This window comes from Ptychodera flava, chromosome 15, assembly GCF_041260155.1.
Source record: "Ptychodera flava strain L36383 chromosome 15, AS_Pfla_20210202, whole genome shotgun sequence".
Lineage (NCBI taxonomy): Eukaryota > Metazoa > Hemichordata > Enteropneusta > Ptychoderidae > Ptychodera > Ptychodera flava.
Window position 1 is genome coordinate 7,158,054 of NC_091942.1, and position 26,440 is coordinate 7,184,493.

Below are 26,440 nucleotides of genomic sequence, written 5' to 3' on the forward strand. Positions count from 1 at the left end.
TGACATCTTATGAGAAGTGTTATCACTGTGTTGCATCTATTATATCTGCATGGTGCGCCGAAGCAAGGACGGGTAAGTTACTAATCTGTGGACGCTGTAGCCAGAATTCACCGGATTAACTTTGACAAAGTCAAAAACAAACAAACGAGAAAGGGTTTTTGAAACATTTCACACGGATGTATGTATACTATCATAATAATAACCATTTTTGTAGGCAGGTAAACTCGATTTGGGTACAATTCGCTCCACGTAGCATATCCAACTGAGGCAGGGGCTTTTTGCCTAATAAATGGTCATCACATATCCCTAACAACTCAATAAGAGTCTCAAATTGTTGACACTCATTCTACATTGTATGATAGTACAGTAACTTATAGCAGCAGACAATTAAGTGTTTTAAATTCTTTAAGAAAGTTACATGCGAAAAGGAACCATGGTCTTATATACAATTTAGTAATTTACTTTCCGATAATGTTAAGGGCAACCATCCATGCAATACATTGGTACTGTCATGTATTTGAACGTTAAGAAATATATTCATGCTGGCTATTTGTGTTAAAGTGGTTAATTACAACACTGGTATTGTGCCGTTTATCTTTTGATAAAGAACTAAGAAATCATATAGTCTAAGACCCCTCTCTTCCTCTTTCTCTCTGTCTCTGTCTCTCTCTGTCTCTCTGTCTCTCTGTCTCTCTCAATATTACTGGTATTGTGCACAAAGGTTACATTCCAGCTGTTGACATGCAACAAACATAAATCATAGTTCAGCAGGGCTGTTAAAGGAGAGCTGAATAAATGCCTGTGACCCTACTCTGCTTGCACTGTAATTTACCTAATAAAATACTGTTGCTAGAGATTTATGCTGCATATCTAGCTGTGTGGATGTATTGACTATAGTACGCTATTATCATATGTGTTTCTGGAGTGTTTCTAGGCATTTAATATAAATAACCTGAATAAAAATAACCTGAATATTGATGACCAAGATAAACACCTTTATTAAAAATGACTTTCTGTAATCCAAGTTTTTTCGCTGTTATTACAATAATTTTTTTTTTCGTTAGTCTGTTAGAATATTTTCGAATGATGATATACATTGTGTCCCTTAATAAAATGACAACATATCAAATTGTAATGAGAAAACTGAAAACAATGCATATACCTAAACCCATAACATTACATTCATTGGTTTGCCATATAAAAACATATACAATTGTTGCTTACTTGAATACATTTCTTGAGGCTGCATACACAGGTTTTTTTAATTTTAAGTAACGCTATATTTTGAACAGACTTATTTCCGCTCAAAGTGTAAATGAAAACCAATTTACCAACAGGGATTATTTGAGAGATTATTAAGAGTATTTGTAGGTCAGCTACCACTTTATGATTGGTATTTTCAATTTGTGTTATTTTGTATGATTTTTCACCATATATTGTACAGCGAAGTTATAATTCATCGTAAAGCACAAATATGATACTGAATAATGTTTCATCAAGTCTCATTTCTTCTTAGTCATGAATGTCGGGCAAATTGGAATGTAACGGGTCCATTTCCATTTTCTAATGCAGGACATACAAAATGGTAAGTCGTACGATTTCATTCCTTTGTTCTCGGCATCTTGCTTACCATACTCTCTCCATGACAACAAACCTCTCTCCTTAATGGTTCCTGCAAAAGGAATATTATTTTTTTCAAAGGTCTTTCAGTATTGTTACCTTTGTGAGTGGTTAGCCTTGTACTCAAAGCTTAGTAATAAAATCAAATATTTATTACTTCTACTCTGATTGCCTATACTTAAGACCTTAGTCATCACTCACCGTAATTTTTTTTCGCTAATGGACATGGTGCGAATTCCTCAAACTCGCACAGTTACTACATGTTATTAATTAAAGGCAACGTTTACCTAGCTCTGACTAATAGAACCATTGTCCATTTTGTGTTCTTCAATAGATAGTCCCCCCAGTTCTGGACAGTCTTGTTTTATCTTAGTTCCCTTTGAAGTTTCATTATATCCTGATATTGACTTGACCTGGTTACTGAAATCACATTCGCCATGCATGTGTATGGATGTTATGAGAAAACGCCCAGTGAATGCCCACAGTGTAGTGTTAAAGAAGTTAGTAGGACAAGTACAGTATTCAGAGCACATTTGAACTGTTCCAATATCTACCTGGAATTGTGTTGTCCAATACGAATCCCAGAAAACCTCCGACTAACATTCCAGTTTTCAGTATTATGTCCAGTACCTGGTCAGCTTCGAAACTCCCTGGAATTGCAGTGTATGTGAATTAAAAACAATAATATGCGTTGAAATAAGTGTATTAAAAGGCCTACAACATTCCGATACAACCAAAGGTAAAATCACTCTTTAGATCTTAAGGTTAGCTTACGTCACTGCCTTGAATTGCGTATCGCCCCCTCTGTCCAGATAGTAGGCATAAAAGTTAGGGGGGTGTACCCCTAGCCAAACTCGAACGACTTTTTTGGCTTTTCGAAGTTCAGCCGACGACTAATCATAATACGGGTAAACATCTTTCACACCTTCGCAAATATCATGTCCGTAAAAGAGTGTGAGGCAAGGGCTTCCTTTGCTCAGAGCGTAACATCCAGCGCGCAGTGCACGAGAGAACTGCATCACGCCTATTTGTAACAATCAACCCTATTGTAACACAAAACCTATTTGTAACAAAAGTTAACCCTATTTGTAACAATCAACCCTATTTGTAACAAAAGTTAACCCTGTTTGCAACATTAGCCCTATTTGTAACAAAACCTAATTCAAAAACAACTTTGCCGTATTTGTTTAAATTTTGATGAAAAATATGCATATTTGTAGTTTTGGGGCAATTTTTCTTGTTTTTTTCCTTGAGGAAACTCATATTTTTCGGAAACTGCTCGTCAGATTAAATTTTGTTGTGCATGTTCCTAGGGGTAATAGGCCTAGTCGTAAGTCAAGTTGTGCAGATATATGCCAAAATTTATTTTTGGCAACTTTCACCATTTTCGGTCAAAAACGTGAAAAAATCGTCTTTGAAAAAATCTTCAATCGGGTGCGAAGTGGCTCCCTGATCACAAGGCATGAAAAAGGAGTCAAATTTCGCCATTCGCGTACATCTTTCCGAACTGACATAATATTTAATCCGTAGACAGGTTCCCTTGCTGAGTTTTTGAAGGGAAAAATAAAACTTTGGAAATGATGTCATATACCCTTTAACTAATTTTTAAGTTGTGCAACTAACGTACAAGTTGCAGGTTATTTGTATTTTACACCCACGTTGCATTTAAAACGAAAACTTTACCAGAAGGAATTGGATTGTTATTACACTTGTTATTGTACTTCCATTTGTAACATCGCATTAAACTCAATGGCGATGGTCCATGCCGCTGTCGGTCAGTATTGAAGTGTCTCAAAGGTAGCGCAATATTAATGCATCTTATATATGATTGTGCAATTTGTATTAAAATGCCCGTGTTTCCGAAGACACCCTCTGTTAGCATGTAGGCTGAAGAATAGGAATTGGAGTGGGTGCGAGTGAAAAGTTGAAATCGTAAGCAGGTACTGGCAAACTCCTTCTGCTTTGAGTAGCTCGAGTTTGCAGATTATTAAAGAACTATACCGTTACTGAGAGCTACCGACCTGTCTGAATAATGCCCGGCTCAGAATTCAAATATGCCGGTATCATTACTCCACTGATGAAAGCAAACCCGAAAATGGATAGGTTTCTCGTCGAGTTCATATCAGTGTACTTCAGATAAGAGACACCAATGGACACGATGACACCTGTGTGGTCGAAACAAGTATGGAATATTAGTGATATCATGAGGTTATTACAAAGAATGCACGAGGACTGCCGTGCAGCGTAAAGCAAAATGGTACGTAACGCTCACTGCTTTATGAAAGAATGTTGCTGGTGTAAGTCGGATTGTCATTTCTTCCTTTACGACGAACCTTTAGTGAGTTACTTGATATCGGTCAAAAAGTGGAGATTTGCAAAGGGATTCGCCACTTCACATTTAACCCTGAGATATTTAAAATCAAACAGTGACTTATTTCTGATACACGGGAATGTTTCTGTAAATTAAATACAGCCTTACTGACAGTGACACCTGTTTTTATGAAGCAATCTGATCATCTCCTACGACGACTCATATATTTCCGTGTGTGGCGGGTGCCAAAAAGGGGGCAGGATATGTTCATATTTCGATACACATGACATCACATGTTAATTCTTTGACTACAGAAATCCATATTTTCTTTGTTCGCCCTTTTTTGCACAGAGTTTGCCTGATGTTCTTGTTTGTCAATTTGCACACGTTTACATATACGTCTGTACACCGTCCCTCCACCCGTGGAGGGACGGTGGTCTGTAACGACAATTTTTTGGTTTTTGGATCGGTATATTCGTCTACTTTTCACCTTACTAAGCCCTCTAAAAATTAAGAAATTATGTTTTTCTAATGTTTTTTAGGAAATATCATATACGTAATATTGTTCTGCCTTCAGTATCGATTAAAGTCAAAGTAAAAGTACATAAAACAAAGTGAATGAAACTACTTCACAGTTTATCTAACTTTAAGGTAGTAATGCGCCTCTAAAGTGAAGGACTTAAACATTCGCTCAAACTTTCCGTAAGGAATTTTTCAACCGTTCTCTTTCAAAATCAACAAAAATCGGGGGTCACCATGCAAATTTTGACATTGGAGACACAGATTTACCGATATTAATAAAATTCAAAATGGCCGCCACCCGTATGCGAACTCTACGGAGAAAAGTAAAATTTTCGAACTTCGATAAAAACTAAGCCGATGAAAAGTTTTCTTGCACCAAGGGCCTTAAAATTAACCCCGCAAATGGTAGATCAGAAAAGAATTGTAAAAGTTTGAGAGTCCCAATATCTGTCCCCGAGATGCGTTGTACTTGAATCTCACTAATATGTACTTATATTACCTGATATAATCCACATGACACCTCCAACTATAGGCGTAGGTAGCGAGGCGACAACGGCTCCAACCTTTCCAACAATGGCGAATATAAAGAGCAGCAGACTGGTCCACTGCATCACTCGACGGCTAGCAACCTGAGTGGAAGATGAGCACAGTTTTGCTAGGGGGAAAATGCTCTTATGGCAACCTCTTCGACTGGCAACTGTTATATTGTATGTGGATTAGGTGGTGCAATTGCTTTCTTGGTTGATAGTGTACGTGTACGTCCGAAACGAGCAAACATGGTGGTAAATATATTTCTTTCTTATGTTAACACGAATGGAACTAATTGGGATAATTGGATGGCGAGGTAATAATATCTTTTTGATCTGCAAATGTAACCTCATCTGCTTTTCTTTTTAAGTTACTTGTTTTTAAAAGTAATTTATAATATTGCAACATTCAGCTATAGGGCAGCTAACATCTTTGAGAAATTTGAAAATATGAAAATCCAATTATCCCAATTAGTTCAAATCGTGTTTGTTAATTAAAACACATTATTTCCTGGGCAATTATGCGATAAACAAATATTTAAAAAAACATATGCCTAAGCGCCATACAAGAGCGGCATTCTAAACTATCATTTACATGTAGTTTGAAACGATGTCCGATGGATAAGCTCGGCCAATGAATTCATCAGGTTAGTTTTTCAAAATTTTAAACGACAATTCTCATGCATGTTCACCCATTACCTTGGTAATAGCAATGGCGCCAGTGTTCTGCGAATACGACGTCACTCCTATAGAGCCCCACATTCCAGCGAAAAGACAGGCTAGTCCCTCCATTGTAACACCGCGATTCAAAGCATGGTCAGGGGGAGGAGGGGCTCCAGACATGGCGGCACATGCGTAGTAGTCACCAATTGACTCGATGATGGAGGCGAAAACACCAGCACACATACCAATAACTGCTGCCGCACTAACCGTTGGTACACCCCATCGAACTGGAAACAAGATTTCATTGCATGTTTAATGCCTTCTTTTAAAAATGATTGATAAAGTCTGTTTCTAAACTATGGACATTTAATGAGATTTAGAGGAACAGGACACGATTCTTCTCGAAGAGTATTAGTTATCCTAAAATCTTGTTAGTAAGGAGGAAAACATTAATTCAATAGACAGGCATATTACTTTGACATTTAAAAAAGGAAATCGTTTCAAATCATCTAAGTTCTATAAAAGCTAAACACTTGCAAGTGTGTAGAACATAAACACAAGCAGCGCTATGAGCGTATCATACTATATAAGGATCAATTAATAGACGTTGGCATGCATGCCGTTAGCCTGAAACATCTGGCCAATAAAATAGTGAGTGGTATCGTGACCATAGCTGCAATGATGGACTTTTAAATCAATTCAATAATATTTCAACATTTTTCTTCTCCAGTACCAGCAATTACTGTGTTTTGTACAAGGTTATATTACCATTGTCTACAAAATGCGTTAACCTTTGGAGTCCATATCATTTACATAACAATGCACTGCGGAGGCCTTAACTTTTCAATGAATGATGAGATGATCAAAATGAGGTGTGTTTGTTTTGTTTACATTTGCAAAAAAATGGTTTGAAATTGGCTGCGGCAAGTAAAACTTATTTTTCAGTGCTGAAAATTTCCTTTTGAATGATGTGTAGCAAATGTTGTATATATTGAAAGTTTCCATTCATCATTACTTCATTAAAAGCAGCTTTTTGCACTTTCTTTAGCAGCTGAAGAGGAAATCAGCTTTGAATAAAACTAAAAAAAATTAAATAAGTAAGCAGTGTCTTTGTCCATTATTCATAGTATTTACAGTAATTTCTTATTTCTTATAAAATAATTTCTGTACTATTGTAACTTTCATTCTCGTCTCTACGTAAGTGTGCATCGGGGAGGTTGGTGTGTGCATTTATTTTATTGTTTTGATATTCTCTTTTTGGAGGATGTGCTTAGGCTTGAGGTCTGATTTTTTTCTTACTCAAGAAAACAACCACAAGTCCTCCATACTGATGGCCCTGAAGAAAACATTCTTTTTGTGGCCTGTATAGCAAGTTGTGGTATTTGACAAACCCGGTCTACTTTTCACAGAGCTAATACTATGACCCTATCCGATTTGGGCACACTACAGTGAAGCATACCTGATTTCAACAGAGCCAAGGCTAACCTGGCTGAACTCAAAAAATTATCATACAATAAAATATGCCCCATGTTGTGGTACATTCTTGATAGCTGCCAAACAATAGCATATCCAAGGCCCGTCTGGGCGACTTGGCCACGTACCCTTTCCTAGGCCCCCGCCTGAGCCTTATTCATATACCTAATTGTGGTCTTCGTATCAATGCTACAGAAGTGTTTTTTGGTAGATGTAACTATGGGACCAAAATGCTTTCTTGTATTGAAGTATGCTTAAACTATAGGATTTATCCACTTTTAATGTATTACAGTGACAAAATTTATATTTTGCGGGGACTATGTCATTGCCAATGACTCGTTATTGTTATGTCTACTTCAAAACTGTGTTCACACATTACACGATACTCAGTAGGTTCTGTACGAAGTGGGACTTTTCATCGAAACATTGTTGAACACGTAAGCTTCTGAATGTTACGATATTATTTAACACCAAAGCGATCGATATTTGAATAAGATATATATTTTTTAGGAGGATTTATCTGTTTCAGTGTCATATTAAACATCGATACATTGGATGATTTGCGTCACATTCCTTATTTTTCAACCGATGCTTTTATTGTATTGCCTGTCAATAATTAGTATCAATGAAATCACATAGTTTTCAAAGTCTTGAAATAACGTATTTTCTTCTTGTCTTGCAAAGAAGTTTACTTCACTCGTTTAATCCTTTTACCAAATCAATTTGTTTTTTTTATTTTAGTTGGGCCTTTACAAAGTTGACATTAGGTGAAGAGTGAATTTACATATAGAGTTTGTAATGGCTTACATGGAAGAGGGAACCAAACCCACGGAATCGACGCAATGCTTTCAGCATTTCGGTCCGTTCTGGATTGGTAAGACGGGTCTGATGGATCGTCGGTGAACACACCAGTTTCGGTCAAGATGTAACAGAACAGCCATGAAATAAAAATAGACAAGAGCACCTGAAATAAAAGAGGGATAAAAATAAACCAAACAATGTCATCTACGACTAGACGAGGTTAAATTCGAATTTTCTTGATAACATGTAACTCAACTCATTCATAATACAGTAGAAAGTCTGCCTAAATTTTCGCATAGTATGAGTTAAATACGTATACACACATCACAATAATCGTACAACGTAGACGAATGTGTCCCTTAACGTTCCAAGACAAGAAATTGACCTTTTTAATATAAACATTCTCTGGTTGTTAATAAGATCAAAACCCCTGTAGATTATACATTTTCTGAAAGCCTAGATATAGGGAAACATTTTTGTAACCACAGTGTCACCATTGTTTACATAACTATCACGTGAGAGGTAATTTGCATAACCTTTCAAAAATCGGTTTTCCCTATGTTTAGTCTCAATACAACAACATACCTGAATCAAACTTGCTGGAATGCAAGCTGTCACAACGCTCGTTCAATATGTGTCTGAGATTTTTTTATCTTGCTTGAGCACAATTTTAAAGAAATTAGCTACGGTTAAATTCACCGCTCTGGAAGTTTTTCTCGCATAAAAGTTTTAATTTAGACTCTTTGGAAGCTCATTACGACAGCTAGCATTCACATAAATTTCAACCACATATCTCAAAGCATTGAAACAAAAGATAGGGAAAACCGATTTTTGAAATGTTATGCAGGTTACCTATCACGTGATAGTTATGTAAATAATGGTGACACTATTGTAACAAAAATGTTACCATATATCTTGGCTTTCCGAGAATATAAAATTTACAGGGGTTCTAAGCTTATTAACCCCTAGAGAATTGTTAGCTTAAAAGGTCAATTTCTTGACTTCGAACCTTAAGTCGTGACGTTGCTGTGACGGTCCTGTGTACTTGCTGATAAGACAGACGAATTCTTAGTTGATGAATACTAGTCAAGAAAGCTAACTTAAGCACTTACAGGAAACAGCACGAATATTTTGCCGCCATCGATGTAACATCTCCTTTGCTTCCTAACTGAGCACCATGGATAGGGTATTTTGATTTTGCCCATGTACAGGTAGAAGACTATGATAAGACCCGCCGTTCTGACAATCAGATGAGGGAATTCCATCAGTAACAAAGTTATCACTATCTAAGATTTGGGCTAGGTCTAGATGGGCTGGCAGGAAATACATCTTAACATATAACACGTATACATCCTTTATATGTTTTACATTGATTGCGTGAAAGGTCTGCAGGAGTTACATTATAAGTTCCGAGCCGGGTCTAGATGGGGGTGCAAAAGTTCTGAATGGGCGAAAACTATCCCAGTACAGCGTACATTGCGGCGGAGCGATGCCTGGAACAAGTTTGACCCGACGAAGTGTTACATAATATATTCTTATTCAGCACCTATGGCCACGTAGAAGTCCAGATAGTTAAACCACGGTTCCTCTGACGTGTATTTCGTGCGAACATTATTACGGAAAATGTATTAATTGTAAAAAATATATTTCATGGAAGGCCCACTCAAACTAACGATTGCGTCCGATCTTCCCTCCCGAACAAGTCCTGGTAGTTAAGTGTATTTCGTGCGGACATGAAATGAACTGATATGTTAATCGAAAAGAAATTCCTGCTGACCTTTCATGTCATAAATGTAAAAAATGTAAAGAATGTATTAGATGTAAAGAATGTATTTCGTGCAAGCCCATCTAGACCTATCCTGGATCGTAAACCGTAATTCATGAGGGCCTATCAATTTCAAGATCAGCCAAAACTCCCGATGATATCCGACCGGCCCTCCTGACCAAATCCCGACAGTGAGATATATTTGGTCCGGACATTAATTGAAAAAATGTATCTAATGTAAAGAATGTATTGAATGCAGACCTTTTATGCAATAAATGTAAAAATGTATTAAATATAAAGAATGTATTTCGTGCGGACCTTTGATGTAAATAAATGTAAAACAAATTTATTAAACATAAAGAATACATTTCGTGCAAGGATAAATGTAATAATGTAAAACGTGGAGAATTCTTGACTTCTGGCCATGGATGATTTAGGTATGGAAACGGGGACGAGGAAAAGTTTATACCGCTGAAATATACCATCTCTGCGAAAGTATGAGTATTTCGAGGGGCAGTCGAGAACTGCGCTGCAAAAACGTCTTGTGTACAATGATGTAAAACTACGGAAATTTCGTGCGATTTTCTCGGAATGTCGACCAGTCGCACTTTTGACTTTATCTCGACCTTCTCATTTATATTTATGTGGATTGAACATAAGATATTCGAGACAGGTGAATAGCCTGGGATCATGTAAATTTCACGAGATGATAAAAGGAAATAAAAGAAAACTGAATAGATGTTAAATATCAGCGAGGAATTACTAACTGTGAAAGGTGGAATTAGTGACGTATTTTTTAAAACGTATCAACAAGTGCATACTTACAGGGAGGCAATACCCCAGTGCATCTTGGTGTTTGCCAGAGCAATTTCACCGAGAGCCAGTCCGAGCAGTGACAGAGTTGGAGCCACAGTAAGTGGTCCTACATAGCGCATGACAAAGCCGATAACACCTGATAATCCAAGTAGGATTTGGAAACATGCCGCGACCAAAGTTGCCCCTTGAATCTGGAGTAATGTAAAGCCGATAGGAAAATGTAAAACCTTTAATTCTTAATATCTTATTTACCGTGATTTGACAGATCTTTTAAATTCTTGCAAGATTGAAGAATATCGGACCAGCCTATTTTCCAATCAACGTGTTGCAAGCGATGTAATTTTTTGTAAAATATTATTAATAGGAGTGCTGTTCCCTACAGGAGAATCTCAGTCTTTGTGCCCCATTTCTCCGCGGAAAAAATTGAGTAATCGTTCAGAATATCCAAATAAAACTATTTAAAATACCAATTTTTGAGTAGAAAAAATTTACCTCTGGACTAAAACCTGTATTCGCACTGAAAATAATTATTGTCTAAGTTACCTCCGCTATTCTTTCCTTATACGTGATTCCAAACTCCAAAGTAGAATTCTCAGTGTCGTTTAAGTTGAGATCTGAAAAAAATCAGCGTCAATTATTAAAGTTTGCGAACTGAAAACAAATGCATAATCCTTACAACTCTTACACCGTGGATCCATAAGAAAACACGCGGAGAGATTTGTCAAGACTCTACTGGAGGTGAAAATAAGACATTGCTTAGCCATATTTTGATTGTAGCAGTTTTTACGAAAAGGGTAAAACAGTCTGTTTTAGAAGACAGTAAAAATGCATTAAATACTTTAAATTTGTAAATTAAAAAAGTTCGTTCTCTACGCAGACTTTGCGTATCAGGCGGGACAAAGCTCTTAGCATGCTGAAATAAACAAGATACCACGTCGGCTATTTTGGAGTCTTTTGTGATCCTGTTCTGATAAAAAGGCGAATAAAACATATGAAAATTATCGTTGCGATCAACTTTAGTGTCACAAACAGAACCAACCCATTTTAAAACTATGACAGCATCATTGACGACGATAACGACTTAACACCGACAACGATGTTGAGAGTTCTTATCGCGACCATGATGAAAACCAAAAGCAATAAAGTATATGAAGCGACACAGTCTTGAAATATCGAGGTTCAAAACTTCCCTTACTATTGTCTCCCATGAGGGCCTTTAATGGTAGTCTTTCCATATTTGTCTGTATGTCGTTTTCCTCATTTTATCACCCCGCGCTCTCTTTAGGCAGCCCTCTTTAGGCATCAACAAGCTACCACTTTTCATCTGTCTCTATCTTTCTTTCTACCCGTATCTATATTTTCTCTGCCTCTCCTGTCTTCCTCAATGTCATTATTATCTCGGCCGGGTTTTGCCTGTCGGCATTTGTCATGCAGTCAGTCAGTTTGTGCGTCCGCCGACCTGTCTTTTTAAAATACCTGTTTCTGAGTCTCTACACTTCCATTGTTCTGTAGTCATGATTACGCTTGCAGGGACGTATAAGGCACCCGCGATTCCTTGAACTATTGGTAACCTGTAAACAATTCCAAACTTACATTATTATATTATAACTATATCTTATTTTAAAGTCGTTGTCGTACGTGTGAGGAAGCTGAAATCTTTGCCTAAATTTAAGGCTGCTAACTTCCAAAGTTCCGGTATTTGCAAAATTCAGAAAGATGTCTTTGGTGTATAGAAAACAACATAAAACATATATAAAGTGTAGATCCTACAGAAGAATTAGTTGTAATTAATAAATGCACGGCATACTGATCTACCTGTGAGGCAGATAAATTGTTTCGATTAGTGCAATGCAGCAGCCATGATGGTGACAATTTATTATCATTGCAAAACATTTGATTGTTGTCGTGTTAGGGATGGAACGTAAAGTATTAAAGAATTTGATATAATGAATACTAATCGGTATGGTCATATTTAAACCCCAAACAAGAAAAACATACAGTATTTTAAACCACGAAGTGCTCTGGCACAATTGTTTCACATACGTACCGTGTACCAAAGGTGGTTTGCAAAAAGGTTCCAACGGCTTCGGTCAGGACGATCGCGCTAAACAATTGACTTATCACAGTGTTCTTCTCGCTGTCTGGTACGCAGAACAAATTGGCCAAGATGAGCGGGAATAGTAACGAACTACCGAACATCGACAGATGATGCTAAAAATAAAAGTAAACAGAACGTATGATTAATTACCAATTCATGTACAAAATGTACTGGAATAATGTAGACAACTGTCATCATAATTATCCATTAGCTATTGCATTGTCATCGACCAAGGCAGTTTTTACTATACAATCCGATGAAAATGTTACCTCTTCAAAATTATACGGAAATGAAAAGAAAAGTAACAGGAAACAACGAGAGAGAGAGAGAGAGAGAGAGAGAGAGAGAGAGAGAGAGAGAGAGAGAGAGAGAGAGAGAGAGAGAGAGAGAGAGAGAGTTGACTCGATTAGGTTATCCGTCTTTCAGCTAATATCTTGACCCACATGAGCCGATGTCGCAGCGATGTCTGTCTGTATGTCTGTCTGTCTGTTGGCATGAGATCTCAAGAACAGGCGATAGGATTGGGGAATACAGCGTATAGTATATGCATCCTATTTGGAAATAAGAGCTGATAAGTGGCTTGCACGTTAACGTACTCATTCGATCATAAGACCCTACTCGAGTATAAGACTCTCCCAAACTCTTCAAAGATGACATACATCCGTGTATAAGACACCTCCCTAGTTTAATTCAAAAAGCCAACAAATCACAACTCAAAAAGTGACAATAGTATGACTTTAACGATCACATATGCGAAGTTGTTGCCGTTTCACCAGCTAAAGATTTAGAAGAGCCTTAACTTGCACATGATTCGAACGGCAATTTATGTATGTAGCCGACTGCCCATTTACACTTTCAAGGTCATTTGGTCAACTTTTGATAATGCTTATTTACATAATTAATGATTTAGGAAGAAAACAAATATTGATAACAGATGCACAATATTTTATGGAAATGCTGCAAATGTTGATAACACAAGAATATGTCAGCGGTGATGAAGATATTGAGATGACATGAAAGTTAAAATTGCTGATTTGGATATTTAATGAAATTTCATTATCAGGGATTTGTATCGGGTCATATTAACCAAAGTTGACGAAACTTGCTTCGTGTATTGAAGATGCTATGATATCAATTATAGCAGGTCATTTTACAGCATTATCAGGTAATTACGAACTGCATATTGAACGACCTTTCCTAATAAGGTGTGTGTATATATATATAGACATATATCTGTGGATTGACTTCATTTGAATTAAGAAAACTTTCAGTGTACGTTTGTAAAAATGACAAGATTGCCTTAAACCAAAAATATGCAAATTCCATCACAATTTGAACAAATCATATTGAAGAAACCCTGGGTAAACTGCATATCAAATTTCAAAGCAAACGAATGTGCGGTTTCAGAGAAGAAGATTTTTTTACCAAAACCCGCAAAAAATATGCCCCTATATACAAATATGTAAATGTCACCAAGATTTGAACAAACGTAAGTGAGGTCACCCAAAGTGAATTGAATATCACATTTCAAAGCAATCGGAAATGGACGACAGACGATTGGACGACGATATGGGTGTTCCAGGTTGGATGTAAGATCAACACAAAGATCACAGTATTTCTTAACAGACTTTAATCTTTTACCATTCATAACATACTCAAAGTGCAAGGGTTTTCTGGATATCTTGTAAACCTGAGAAAATTACAATTTGTTGTATTAAAGGACATATCCCATTTGAAACTCCAATTGTAGAGCATGTAAGTTACTTTGGAGTGCAATACTATCTTGCTGAGATTTGATAGGACGAAAGTTTTTTAAATCATCAGCAAAGAGAGCTGAGTAGTCTGACTATATACACAGATTGACATGTCATTAACTTCAAGGGGAAGTTCACCAAGGATAATTTTTACACATTTGGTAGCTCTGTGGTCAGTTATCCAGGAAAAACTATTTTCACCATTTATAACTCGCGCGATTTAAAAAAAACCAAAACGATAGAAATAGTACAGGAAGTTGCCCATGCAATTATAATCATGGGAAAAAAGCTCCAAGCTTGGAGCTTGCATCATGTGATATGGAAGGGACCATCTTCGGATGGATATGGCCCCCACATTGTCCACTCACTGTAACACAGTAGAAAACAGCAACACAAAATCTGACATTGAACAGTTTATTATAAGTGATTCATCGTTTATGCAAGGATACTCAGTATAAACAAAAGTTATGTAAATACGCACAGCCTGGTTTAAGCATGGGTGAGTTGACAATGCCATACCCATGAAAAGATGGTCCCTTCCATATCACATGATGCAAGCTCCAAGCTTGGAGCTTTTTTCCCCCATGATTCAAATAACATGGCAACTTCCTGTACTATTTTATCGGTTTTTGTTAAAAAATCGCACGAGTTATAAATGGCGAAAATAGCTTTACCAGGGTAAGTGACCACAAGCTAGCACATATGTAAAAATCATCCTTGGTGAACTTCCCCTTTAAAACAAAAATAAAAACGGACCTAAATAGATCTCTGAGGAACTCCTGAAGGAATAGGCAACCAGTCTGAGTATTCTCCCGTAACCGTTACTCTTTTTTCCTATGTGATAGGTAATGTGATATCCAGTCTAAAAGCTTGCCATCAAAACGAAACAACCGTAATTTATGCAACAATTTATCGTGGGGTACTTTGTCGAAAGTCTAGAGAAGTCATGATAAAGCATGTCCACTTGCCCCCCCCCCCCCCTCGTTTAACACTTCACCAATATCATGAACAAGCTGCACAAGCTATGTACTATGTGACTTTCCTTTACATAATCCACTATGAATTTATGAAAGATATTTTTCATATTCATCTCATCCAATTTGTAATTTGTATATCTAATGTTTTTTTTTCACAGTTTGATATATTAAGCGTGAAGGACTTAACCAAAGGCATTTTTATTCATGGTAATTACATATTTGTATACTTATTGACTTTTTAAAATTTATTGATGGTGCATATTGTTCGTGATGTTTATCATCAATTTCAACGAAGTTGCAAACCTTTAGGAAATGTTTAATTTATTCAAATTACAGGCAAATGCAATAGAATAGAATAGAGTAGAATAGAATAGAATAGAATAGAATAGAATAGAATATACTTTATTGTCCTTTAGCGGAAATTTTTCTTTCGCTTCACCTACATATATACAATAAGACACACAAAGAGAATCACATAAAAAACAGAATAAAAGCTTATAAACGTAAACGTTGTTAAAAATTGATACGGGCTAATAAAAATAAAGACATCATGTAATGTGTAAAATGGGTGGAAGCTTACAAATTACAGACTGGAATTTAGTATGCTTATTGCACTTGGTATGAAAGATTTCTTTAAAATATTCTTACGAGTTATGGGCACTCGATAGCGTCTCCCTGAAGGCAACAGATCAAACTGAGGATACAATGGATGTGAGGCATCACTTACTATGCCTTGGCTTTCCTATATACAGATTGTCTATACAAATTACAGAGCTGGCATTGTTTCTTGCCAATTATTTTTCCGGCCATATTCACTACTCTTTCCAACTTATTCCTGTTGATAACACTCAAGTTACCATACCACACTGTAATATTAAAAGTTATCACACTTTCTCTGAGACTCTTGACTGACGTTAAAACCTCGAAGCCGTCTCAGTAAAAACATGCGCTGCATGGCCTTTTTGACAATACAATTGATGTTTTCATTAAAATTCAGCTTCTGATCTAGCTGTAAACCTAGATATTTAAAACACTTGACAATTTCAACAGATTCACTATTCAGTGTAACAGGCTCAACAGTGTCGGCACATCTATACCTATCTATCACAAGTTCCTTGGTTTTGGCAACATTCATTTCCAGAAAACTGCGTCTACACCAGTCTTGTAAGTTTGCAACATGGATGTGGGTGGAGGGACGGTGGTTCATTCAAGCATTTTTCTTTCACCACAAACGACATTGTGCAGTGCAAATGTATACTGAAACACGGGAGCATTTTCACTTCATAGAGAGTGTTTTTGTATGGATTGGCTTTCTGCATGAAATTTGTTTCTTAAAATTACTTATAGACATTTTCCTGTTAAAACGTCACAATCTAAATGAATTTTTTTGCTTTCCCTATTTTTTATATGTTATCGTAAATCAGCTCTTGAGAACGATAGAGTTCCTCAGCATACCAAATTCCTGTACTGTAACTTTTACATTTTCCAGGTGCCCTCAGCATTGCCTCGCGCCATTGCGTTTGCATGCCTGTTATTTGCCCTGCTGGCGGGCGACGTCATTGACCTTTGGCTTTCAGTAGACACCATGAAGACGTTTCTCAAAATCTATCCCAACTCAGGCATGTGATTTGCTTATGTACCTATCAGAGCCTCAGGTGACTACAGATAGAAAACAGAGAGTTCGCCGAATTACGAAAGTGCTCAGAAGTTGTAACAATTATAATTTTTTATCGTTCTGGATATCTTACTCAGGAAGAAATTTGCACTGCACAATGTCGTTTTTTTTTCTTTCATACGATATAAACGATATTTTTGACCATACAGAGAATGCATGTACTATGGTAAACGTTTCATATAGGGCATAAGGCGACTTTAAAATCAAGGCAGATTATATAGCCTTTCCCCAATTTGAACTTGTGTTATCCTGAAAGAATACACCATCCTGATCTTAGAAATGCATGTGAAGACAGTACGGTTCTTGGTGTATATTTCTTCTACCATAACGACATCTGGTAAAGAGCTTCTTCCAGGTACAAAGAAATGATCAACCCTCGCTGTCATAACTGGACATCACTACAGAATTGTTCAAATAGGAAAGCCGATTTTTATACGAAGTATGAAAATGTCAATTTAGGGAAAGTTTGTTCCAGTAAGTAAAAATAAAGTGAAGTGAAGTAAAAAAACTCTAGTATCGGGGTTTTATCTTTTAATTTTACTGAGTAACCTCCCTATTGAATATTTTACCGAGTTTTCTTACCTGAAGTCCAAATGCAAAACAGGCATACCATGGTGGTATATCATCTAACTTGTATTTGAATTTGACTCCATCTTGCTCATTGTTTTCAGGCATCGAGCGCTCTACGTAGATTACCTTAGCTTGGTCCAAGACCTCACTTCCGTCGGCGCTGATGTTGTCATCTACGCTATCGAGATCCACCTGTACGCTCTTCACCTTGCTTCTAGCTGATTGCATGCTTGGGACACTGATGAAGAAAATGTTATAGACAGGTATCAGCTGAGGAACAAACAGTGCACGTATAAATCCTGTTGATATCTGACGAAAACAAATTTCCTAAAAATGAATGTCATCCTTATTTTCCAATGTGAAAAGATACATGTAGATATCTAAAAACTTATGGTAAATGATGGACTGCGCAGGGTTATAAATGAAAAGTAGCCATTAAAAATGGTTGTGATGAATCATCGCGGACAGGGCAGGACTTGCATGTACAACTATATATTATGCCCTTTAACTTGTCATGTCCAAGCAAAGTAGATAAAATAAGTTTCAGGCAATTTCTAAAAGGCCCGTACAGTGTTTTTTCCTGATTAATGACACAATCGTGTTTTGCATAAGTGTCAGACAGGTTACTCGGTTGAATTAAAGTGTAAGTCGTGCATTGTGATATAATAAGCCTATGGCTACATATAGAGGCGAATTAAAGCCCCCACTCAATTATCAGATTTATCTAATATAAAAATGGTTTACTTGGTGAAATATTCAATGGAAAACAAAAGAATGACAAACTGTTAATGGGCTGTTGACACATTCACTAATGCGAGAACCTGGGATTGAGAAAGGCGCTTTTAAAGCCCCCACTCAATTATCAAGATTTATCTAATATAAATATTAGTTAGTTGATGAAATATTCAATGGAAAACAAAAGAATGACAAACTGTTAATGGGCTGTTGACACATTCACTAATGCGAGAACCTGGGATTGAGAAAGGCGCCTTTAAGCGTTCTGAAGAGAAATATCTGATTAAGTCAACACCACAGCTGTGCGTGAAGACTGTGGTGTTGACTTAATCAATTAATCCGCTGATACAGACAGCTGATTTGCAAGTTGGTAATGTTTGCGAAGCAATTGCAGTGGTATGTACATAGGTTGGAGAGGAGATATGGACTTGTAGGTAATAAAGAAAGCAGTCAGTCGCTTTGGAGTCGAAATCTTACAGTCGAAATTAATAAAATTACTTGTACTAATAAAGAAAGCAGTCAGACGGTTTGGAGTTGAAATCTTAATTTGAAATATCACAGTCAAAATTTTAAAAAATCAAACAAAGTAAACCGTCGCACAAAAAACATCCCTCCCCAACTCACCCCACGGGACTGACTGCTAGACACTGCCGAAACCAGCGAAATGGGAATCAACAAGATTAACGCAATGGCAGTCAACTTGATAATCGCTGAGGTGTTTGACGACCAGGTGGCAGGAGATCGTAAAAACCTAAATTGTTATTTCTAAAATCATTAAATTCGAGTTGTAAGTTAAAACTTATAGTTTAAAAACTTATCATCCTGGTTCAGCATCACAAATAATATCTCACTCGTTAGACGCCTCGATATATATCCCTACGGCGTATACGCGCGACTCAAGCAAACATGTCGATTCAACCAAAGTGACGTATCTGTTTTTGAAACTGACCAAATAGGGTACATCACGATCTCCACCATATATAATAAAGAATGTGTGAAAGTGAGGCTATGAATGCTACCATAGCCTTGGACAAGGCTGTTCCTAAGTGACAAGTGTAGCCTCCTAAAATAAACCAAGATTAGCATACGCTGTTTTCGTTTTGAGATAAGAAAATTTATATTAAATATTCTTCACGTGAAAATATTTACTATATACAGTAAGTTCCCGAACTGATATAACACATGTCAAGTCTGGGTAAAAAGGGGTGACCTTCTTTCACCGACCTGCCCGAGTTTAACCTCGGAACGTATTCAACAATATGCTCTATGAGCTCGTTGTGAACGGCCATACCAGCATGTCACTGTACCGTAGAATGAGCGAGCAGGACTAATGTACAAGTGAATTATTCCAGGTGACTCCGAACTATTGGCCTGGAACAGCAAAAACGACTGGATACATTCTGTTGGGCAGAATGGACCTCATCAGCTGAATTGAAAGCGGCCGAAGGTGTTTGACGTTTTTCGTTCGTATTATAAGTTGCAAGAAATGAAAAATAAGAAACATGAATAGTTCATCATCGAAGACAATGAAACAAACAAGTTCAAAAATCAGGCGGAATGGCCGTCGTGTGCCTGCAACTTTTTGCATAGTGGTATAATTTACAATTAACTTTTATACCTTAATCAATGATTCTGTGAATCGAACTTTGAATGTGAACTCGACACATGTAACCCAGATAACCATTTAATGATCGGTCGTTGGAGGTGGAATGATATATGACATGAGAACAGGTGCAGTCAACCAGACGATTTTGAGTAATGACTCCTTCCCCACCTTAGAAGCACCCAGAAAGATAAAGCACATTTCAGAATTGACCTATTATCGTCACAGTCACGTTGAACGGAAATTAAGAGCTGATGGGGTGGGGCACAAAGAATGACGGGGACGTGTAGAACGAATGTTCAGCAATGATATAGGAACTGAAATAGACGACAAAAAGTGACCACTCTGGTTTGTCAACGAAATGCCGAAATTGTCCAAAACGGCAGTTCTAACTTAATAATTTCAAATAATTACACCGGTTATTGAATACTCTGAAGGGTACTGTTCTTTCCATAGCCCCTATTTTTCTGCTCACCTGAAGGAGGCAGCTTTAGAAAGTCTTAGCAAGGGAATGTTACAGTAACTATTTTAATACATCCGGCGTGAGATCTCTGCAAATCAGGACGACGCATGTGTAATGGTGTAGGCCTAATTGGCACACTGATAACACTTTGAAACATTCGCCACGCTATTTGTTGATACGCAATAAATAACATTACCAATAATCATAATTAAATATTTTACCTTTTTCTACAAAAATCACCAAATTGTGTTGTGTAAGATGCCGCGTTCAGTGAGGTTCAGGTTTGATTACACTTCTGTGAAGTTTCTGCCCATTTTACAAAACTTGGAGAGAAATCTTCGTTCCCGTTTCCGAACTGAACAGACTATTAGGAAGTGTTATTCAAATACATGTACACGGATTGTGTATATAATAGTGTGAAGAATAGCTGCGAGTGTAGGCAATGTCTGTTTTCCAGAGTTGGTAATCTGAAGCTAACTCTGAAATCTTGGTAAGTCTTAATTCTGGAAAACAGACTTTGCCAACACTAACGACTACGTCTTTAGATATCATATACACTATAATCCATGTACATGTATTAGAATAGGTCGTCCTATATAGCCTGTTCAGTTCGAAAACAGGAACGTTGATTTCTCTGCACGTTTTGTAAAATGGTGCAGAAACTTTACAGAAGTGTAATCGAAACTGAACCTCACTGAACGCGGTAACAGAATTTGGTGATTTTTTTGCAGAAGCGGGTAAAATATTTACCACCGCTATCACTGCTTTTGCTGTCGGCCAACTTGTTTTAAGCCCCAACATCAAAATATGTTCAAAGCTATCGTTTTAGATGACTAGGCTTACGGATTCCATTCAAGCAGCTATCGTTTCTTCTACCACCCACGCTATCCTGCACGGTGTCAAGGCTGTAACTTTCATATTCAAAAGCTACACTTTCATAGGTACCCCGATATTGAGAGGAATCACCTTGTTCCACCACACTGAGTCGGAATCTCCTTGATGCCCGGGTTAGACATAGGGTATGCCATGTGCATGTCTACATTGATTTAGTTAAATAGAAGGTCGGTTGTCTTTTAATAGCCACTTTGCGTGAGGATAATAGGAAAAGAACAAAAATGTGAAATATGATAAGCGCAACTTATAACGGAGCTCTTCATAGTACACTAGACAAATTAAAAATGACCTGATTTTTATATTTTTCATCGAAACCTCACAATTACCATAGTATTAGGCCGATGACATTAAAATGACCTAATTTAGCCAATTTTCAATTTCTATATATTTTGCATGCTCAAACAATCAGAACCTGCCAAGGCATAAGAGGAAAAAACATAGGACGAGTACAGTGGAGAGGAAACGCTGCCACACATTGTTTGTATGTATACTTACGTTTAAATTATCAATTTCCAAACTCCAAGATTTTTTGTCAGTCTTCTCGGTATTAAAAGCGACGAACACAATTGAAACCGTGTATTTATTTCTGTAAAAACACACAACGTAAACGATGAAAGGTAACGTGGAAAAGCCTATCTAAGGGGCGTGACCCTAGGACAAGTGTCGTTAGGCTGTCTGCAATCGAATTTTTGTTTGCAACGTTTTAATAAGCATCATAGAAACAACCATACCTTGTAGCCACAGCCCTTTGATTAGAACGCTTAACGTCAACTACTTTGCATTTACACAAATGGCGTCAGTAGCAAGCTGACGCTTAGACGAATTGCTCAATGCACACTAGTCTTGCATTTTATTTACTCGAGTTAACAACGGAATCTTTGTTAACTGGTTGACATTACCTGACAGTAATTGGTCATTGAAGATTTAAGAAACGATTTATACATATGCCTCTGTTACTTACGAAGTCCAGTCTGGTCTTTAATCTCTGAGCTGCGAACGTATGCAGAGGTGGTGTGCAGCCAAACAAAACGTTTTAAGTCAACAAGAATATCAAATTTAATATATGCAATAAGGGCACGACTATTCCTTAACCTTTAAGCTAATGTCACGACATCGTCCTTGTGAACACTCTGTTTACACTGGAAAAGTAATGTTTCTTCAAAAGAAGTCGTCATTTCCGTTCAATGAAGGCAGTTTTTAGTTGTTGGGACAACCTCTCCCTAAAAAACCTGCCATTTTACATGTTTATTAACTCTGGAAAAAGAATATCAGTTTGATCAGGAGGACAACTAATTCTATAACTTATTGGGTTTGAGAGAGAGAGAGAGAGAGAGAGAGAGAGAGAGAGAGAGAGAGAGAGAGAGAGAGAGAGAGAGAGAGAGAGAGATTTAAGAAACGAAGAAAAATAGAGATAAAGGCCAGCGAAGAAACTCTGAAAGAGTTCTAAAAATTTGATGTCATCATAAAGGGGCTTCCAAAATTGGAAGAGTAACTTCTAAATAGGATTTTATTTATAAAAAATGTTGAAACGTATAAATAGTCATTCGCAAAAATTGAAAGTGGCCAGCGTAGTCGCAGGAGATCAAATGACCATATGTAGGTGAAATCATACACTGTTGCTAATAGCTGTCACCTATCACCTGCAATGCTGATGATACGATCCTTAACTGAACGTAATGTTTCTCTGGGTGTGATGAGTAGTTCACAATATCTCGTGTATTGTATCCCTACTGTACATCTCATTACATGGATACGTCCTGCCGCCTACCTAGGGCCTGTATTTTACCATAGTGTAGCCTAACCGATGAGCCCCTGAACAGGATTTGCAGTCAGCAGACTTTGTAAAAATATCTTCGACAGCGAACTGTGTACAGCTACACAATGCATGTTTTCTATTGGCGGGAGACCTTGATTATAAGACCTTGCTTGACCTAAAAAGGTGAATGCTCTTCTCACGAATAGGCAGCCAACCGAAGATTGAATAGTCTTTCAGAGATAAGAGCGTCACACTTTATTTGTTAGGAGACAGGTAAACAGCGTAAAATCTAACTCGTCAACCGGTGATACTGCACAAAGTTTACAATATTTGAGCTAGAACAAACAACTGTTAAAAAACAGTACCTTGTAACAGAAACATGCCATACAAAAGATGTCGACAACCCTGCATGTAGAATACAATTAAACATCCTAGCCTGTCGACTTAAGAACAAACTTCAGGTGGTACAACATGGTAATGCACACAATTTATCAATAATTCCATACAATTTATCCACTTAAGACGAATTTGAGGCGACTGATGATGAAAGTCTCGCAAACTCTCGAAACATTGTGAAAGGATCGCAGTGTTATACAGTCTTTCTCCTCTGTAATAGAGACTGCATTGACATGCAGATTTCTGCTGTGTCACGCCTGGCCAATCGCTTCTATGCACAAAAAAGGCGAATCATAAAATTCACTTACAAAATACATGCTACAATACACGAAACGCAATCAATCAAGATATGAACTATGTGTTGAGTTGCTTTCCTTTTATTGCTATCTGTTGGCATGAAGCAATCATGATGCAGCGGGTCTTTAACAGCACTGCTGGATCATATGGGTGTGACTCTACTTGGATACCATTATAACATTGCTACCACAATTCTGTTGCCATTGAGTTATAATGCATAATTGAAAAGATTAGCTGTGTCGAGATACCAACAAGCCAATATCCAAATAGCACGATCTTCATAATGACATCAATCTAGGTCATACGTTTGCTTCTTGTAACCCGACCTACTGTAAAAAAACCTGCTGACGTCAACGTTTGTGTTTGCTAGCAAGCGTGTCGACCTACTGTGCAAATTACTTCGTGTAAGGGAAAATGCTGATTTTTTAAGTACTCTGTCGATGCCGCAGCTAGTTAAAAGGTTGAAGAGCGACGTTTGCTCTACACGTAACGAATTTAAAAATTCAATACTCAATAAATCTCAGAAACTGCATAACAGGAGTAATTTGCTAAGACTACGCACAAAGGCAGGTCACGCCTATGATAGAATGAACATACACAGTAGTTGAGGGGGCCAGCCCAGCAGTTATCAGTAAAATGTGGCAGAACTGTCTCTAACATAGTCAGTATGGTGTATTTACATGTAAATGTAAGTCCTTCAGTGTCAAGGTGAAAACAAGAGCATGATAACGGCTCAACGTTTCCATTGCTACCATGCGTTAAGGCACGTTAGTACAGTGCTTGTTATAGATTATACACGTCTAAGGTTAGATTCTGTCTGTGTAAGCATCTGTCGTCCGTCGGTCTGTTCACAACATTCATCTGTCTATCTATCTATCTATCTATACACCTACCTGTCTACCTGTCTGCCTGTCTATCTATCTATCTATCTATCTATCTATCTATCTTTCTATCTAACAAGTGATCGATATTTATCGGCAGTGTCACCTCCAACCCATTCAAAGATATGAATAAAAAAAACTACAAAACTGTTTTCTTCAAAAGTACTCACCTTTTATTCCTACCGTCCACGACAGCCTATGGCTCTTTAGAATTTAAAATGAGCTGTACTGGTCTTGTGAACAAGTTTCTTTGATTTCCGATTGGAAATGATGTGTCAGGAATCTCGGGCCATGGTGCCTTATAAAGAGTTCAAGGAAAGACATACCAAACAAAGACAAGGAGATGGGCGAATCATGGGCCTTGAGCTCGACCTTTCATTTCACTAAAGCATGTTAAGGTGGTTAACCCACCATTGTTAATGCTGCCGCTTTATAGAGCACACACAAAAGGTCCATAAACTCACTTTGAATAATTTGTGAACGCAAGGTAAATAAGGCCGCCTAATAAGTAAGTCCCCCCAATAATGTAAATAATACAACCGCATATGTTACACTTAAGCCCCTCTGCTTTCAAGCTCGTGTTCACACACGTGAGCTAATGTCATAGCTATGTCTGTCTGCCTGCCTGTCTGTCTGTGTGTGTGTGTGTCTGTCTGTCTGTTTACACGATAACTCTAAAACACCTGAACAGTTTCAAGTCAGATGTGGTAGACAGGTACCATATGCTACATGCAAGAACTGACTAGACTTTGGTTAGTGAGGCTTGCATATTAACGAAGTTATGACGTATCATTTTTTCATGTAATGGTTTCCCTATTGAGACAATAATGACAGTGTCGACATATATCAAGAAATACTGCACAAAAGTTCATGAAACTTTTCACAGATGACAAGCTCAGAACATTATAACGATACTGTGAGTGTCATATCAATTATCTGCTCATTTGTATATTCAATGAACTTTCGTAATTAATGACATAACTCTGAAATTCCTACAACAGATTTGATGATGCATGCAACAAATATTGGTCTGATATACATCTAATTGTACTTGGAAGCATTGGGCAATGTCAAGTTAATAAATAGCTCAATTGCATATTTTATGAAGTGTTGTAATTAGTCATATAACTCCGAAATAACTGTGCTAAATTTGACGAAATCTGCAGCAGATACTGATCCAACAGATATCTAACTGTGATGTAAAGCATTTAGTAGTGTAAAGTTAATGAAGGGTTCATTTGCATTTTTAATGAACTTTGTGATTAGGTATAAAACTCTAAAATTACGGCATCAAATTTTGTGAAATTTGCTACAGATATTGATCTGATTAATATCTAATTGTGCTATGAAACATTGAGCAATGATAAGTTAATTAAGGGTCCATTTGCATATTTAATGAATTTGTAATTAGTGATATTACTCCAAAATTACAGCATTAAATTTGATGAAACGTGCTACATATGTTGATCTGAGAGATATCTAATTGTCCAATGAAGCATTGAGCAGTGCCAAGTTAATAAACAGCTCATTTGCATATTAAATAAAGTTTTGTAATTAGTTATTTATCTCTGAGAGTACTGTGCGAAAGTTGATGAAACCTGCTATAAATAATGATATAAAAGATATCTGATTGTTCTGTGAAGCGTACTACTATTAATGAATCTGTTGTAAAACACGTGAGCACATTCAGTTCACATCTGGTTTCAGATGCATAACTTCTTTCATACTGAGCAAAGAGTAGTCAGGCATGGCAGGACGAAGTGTCACTCTGCTACAATCATTATTTGTACGATGAAGTAGGAAGGGCGTACTTTGAGATTTTGCCTCTTTTACCAGTACAGGT

General features: G+C 37.2%; 1 protein-coding gene across 3 annotated transcripts; it reads right to left on the reverse strand.

Annotated features, from left to right (window-relative positions):
- Positions 1-974: 974 nt before the first annotated feature.
- Positions 975-25,175, reverse strand: LOC139151051 (solute carrier family 23 member 2-like). Of its 3 annotated transcripts, none has more exons than XM_070723579.1 (14): positions 24,768-25,175; positions 21,763-21,853; positions 17,585-17,810; positions 12,546-12,709; positions 11,975-12,069; positions 11,042-11,112; positions 10,508-10,689; positions 9,030-9,156; positions 7,924-8,080; positions 5,680-5,930; positions 4,953-5,082; positions 3,642-3,785; positions 2,175-2,270; positions 975-1,672 (listed from the first exon to the last, which is right to left on the reverse strand). In XM_070723579.1, exons 3-14 carry the CDS (start codon positions 17,798-17,800, stop codon positions 1,503-1,505), a joined length of 1,803 nt encoding a protein of 600 aa, XP_070579680.1. In that variant the 5' UTR covers positions 17,801-17,810; positions 21,763-21,853; positions 24,768-25,175; the 3' UTR covers positions 975-1,502. The 3 variants fall into 3 exon arrangements, with proteins under 3 accessions (XP_070579680.1, XP_070579679.1, XP_070579678.1); XM_070723578.1 differs by lacking the exon at positions 24,768-25,175 and adding an exon at positions 22,229-22,316; XM_070723577.1 differs by lacking the exon at positions 21,763-21,853.
- Between the last annotated feature and the right edge of the window lie 1,265 nt (positions 25,176-26,440).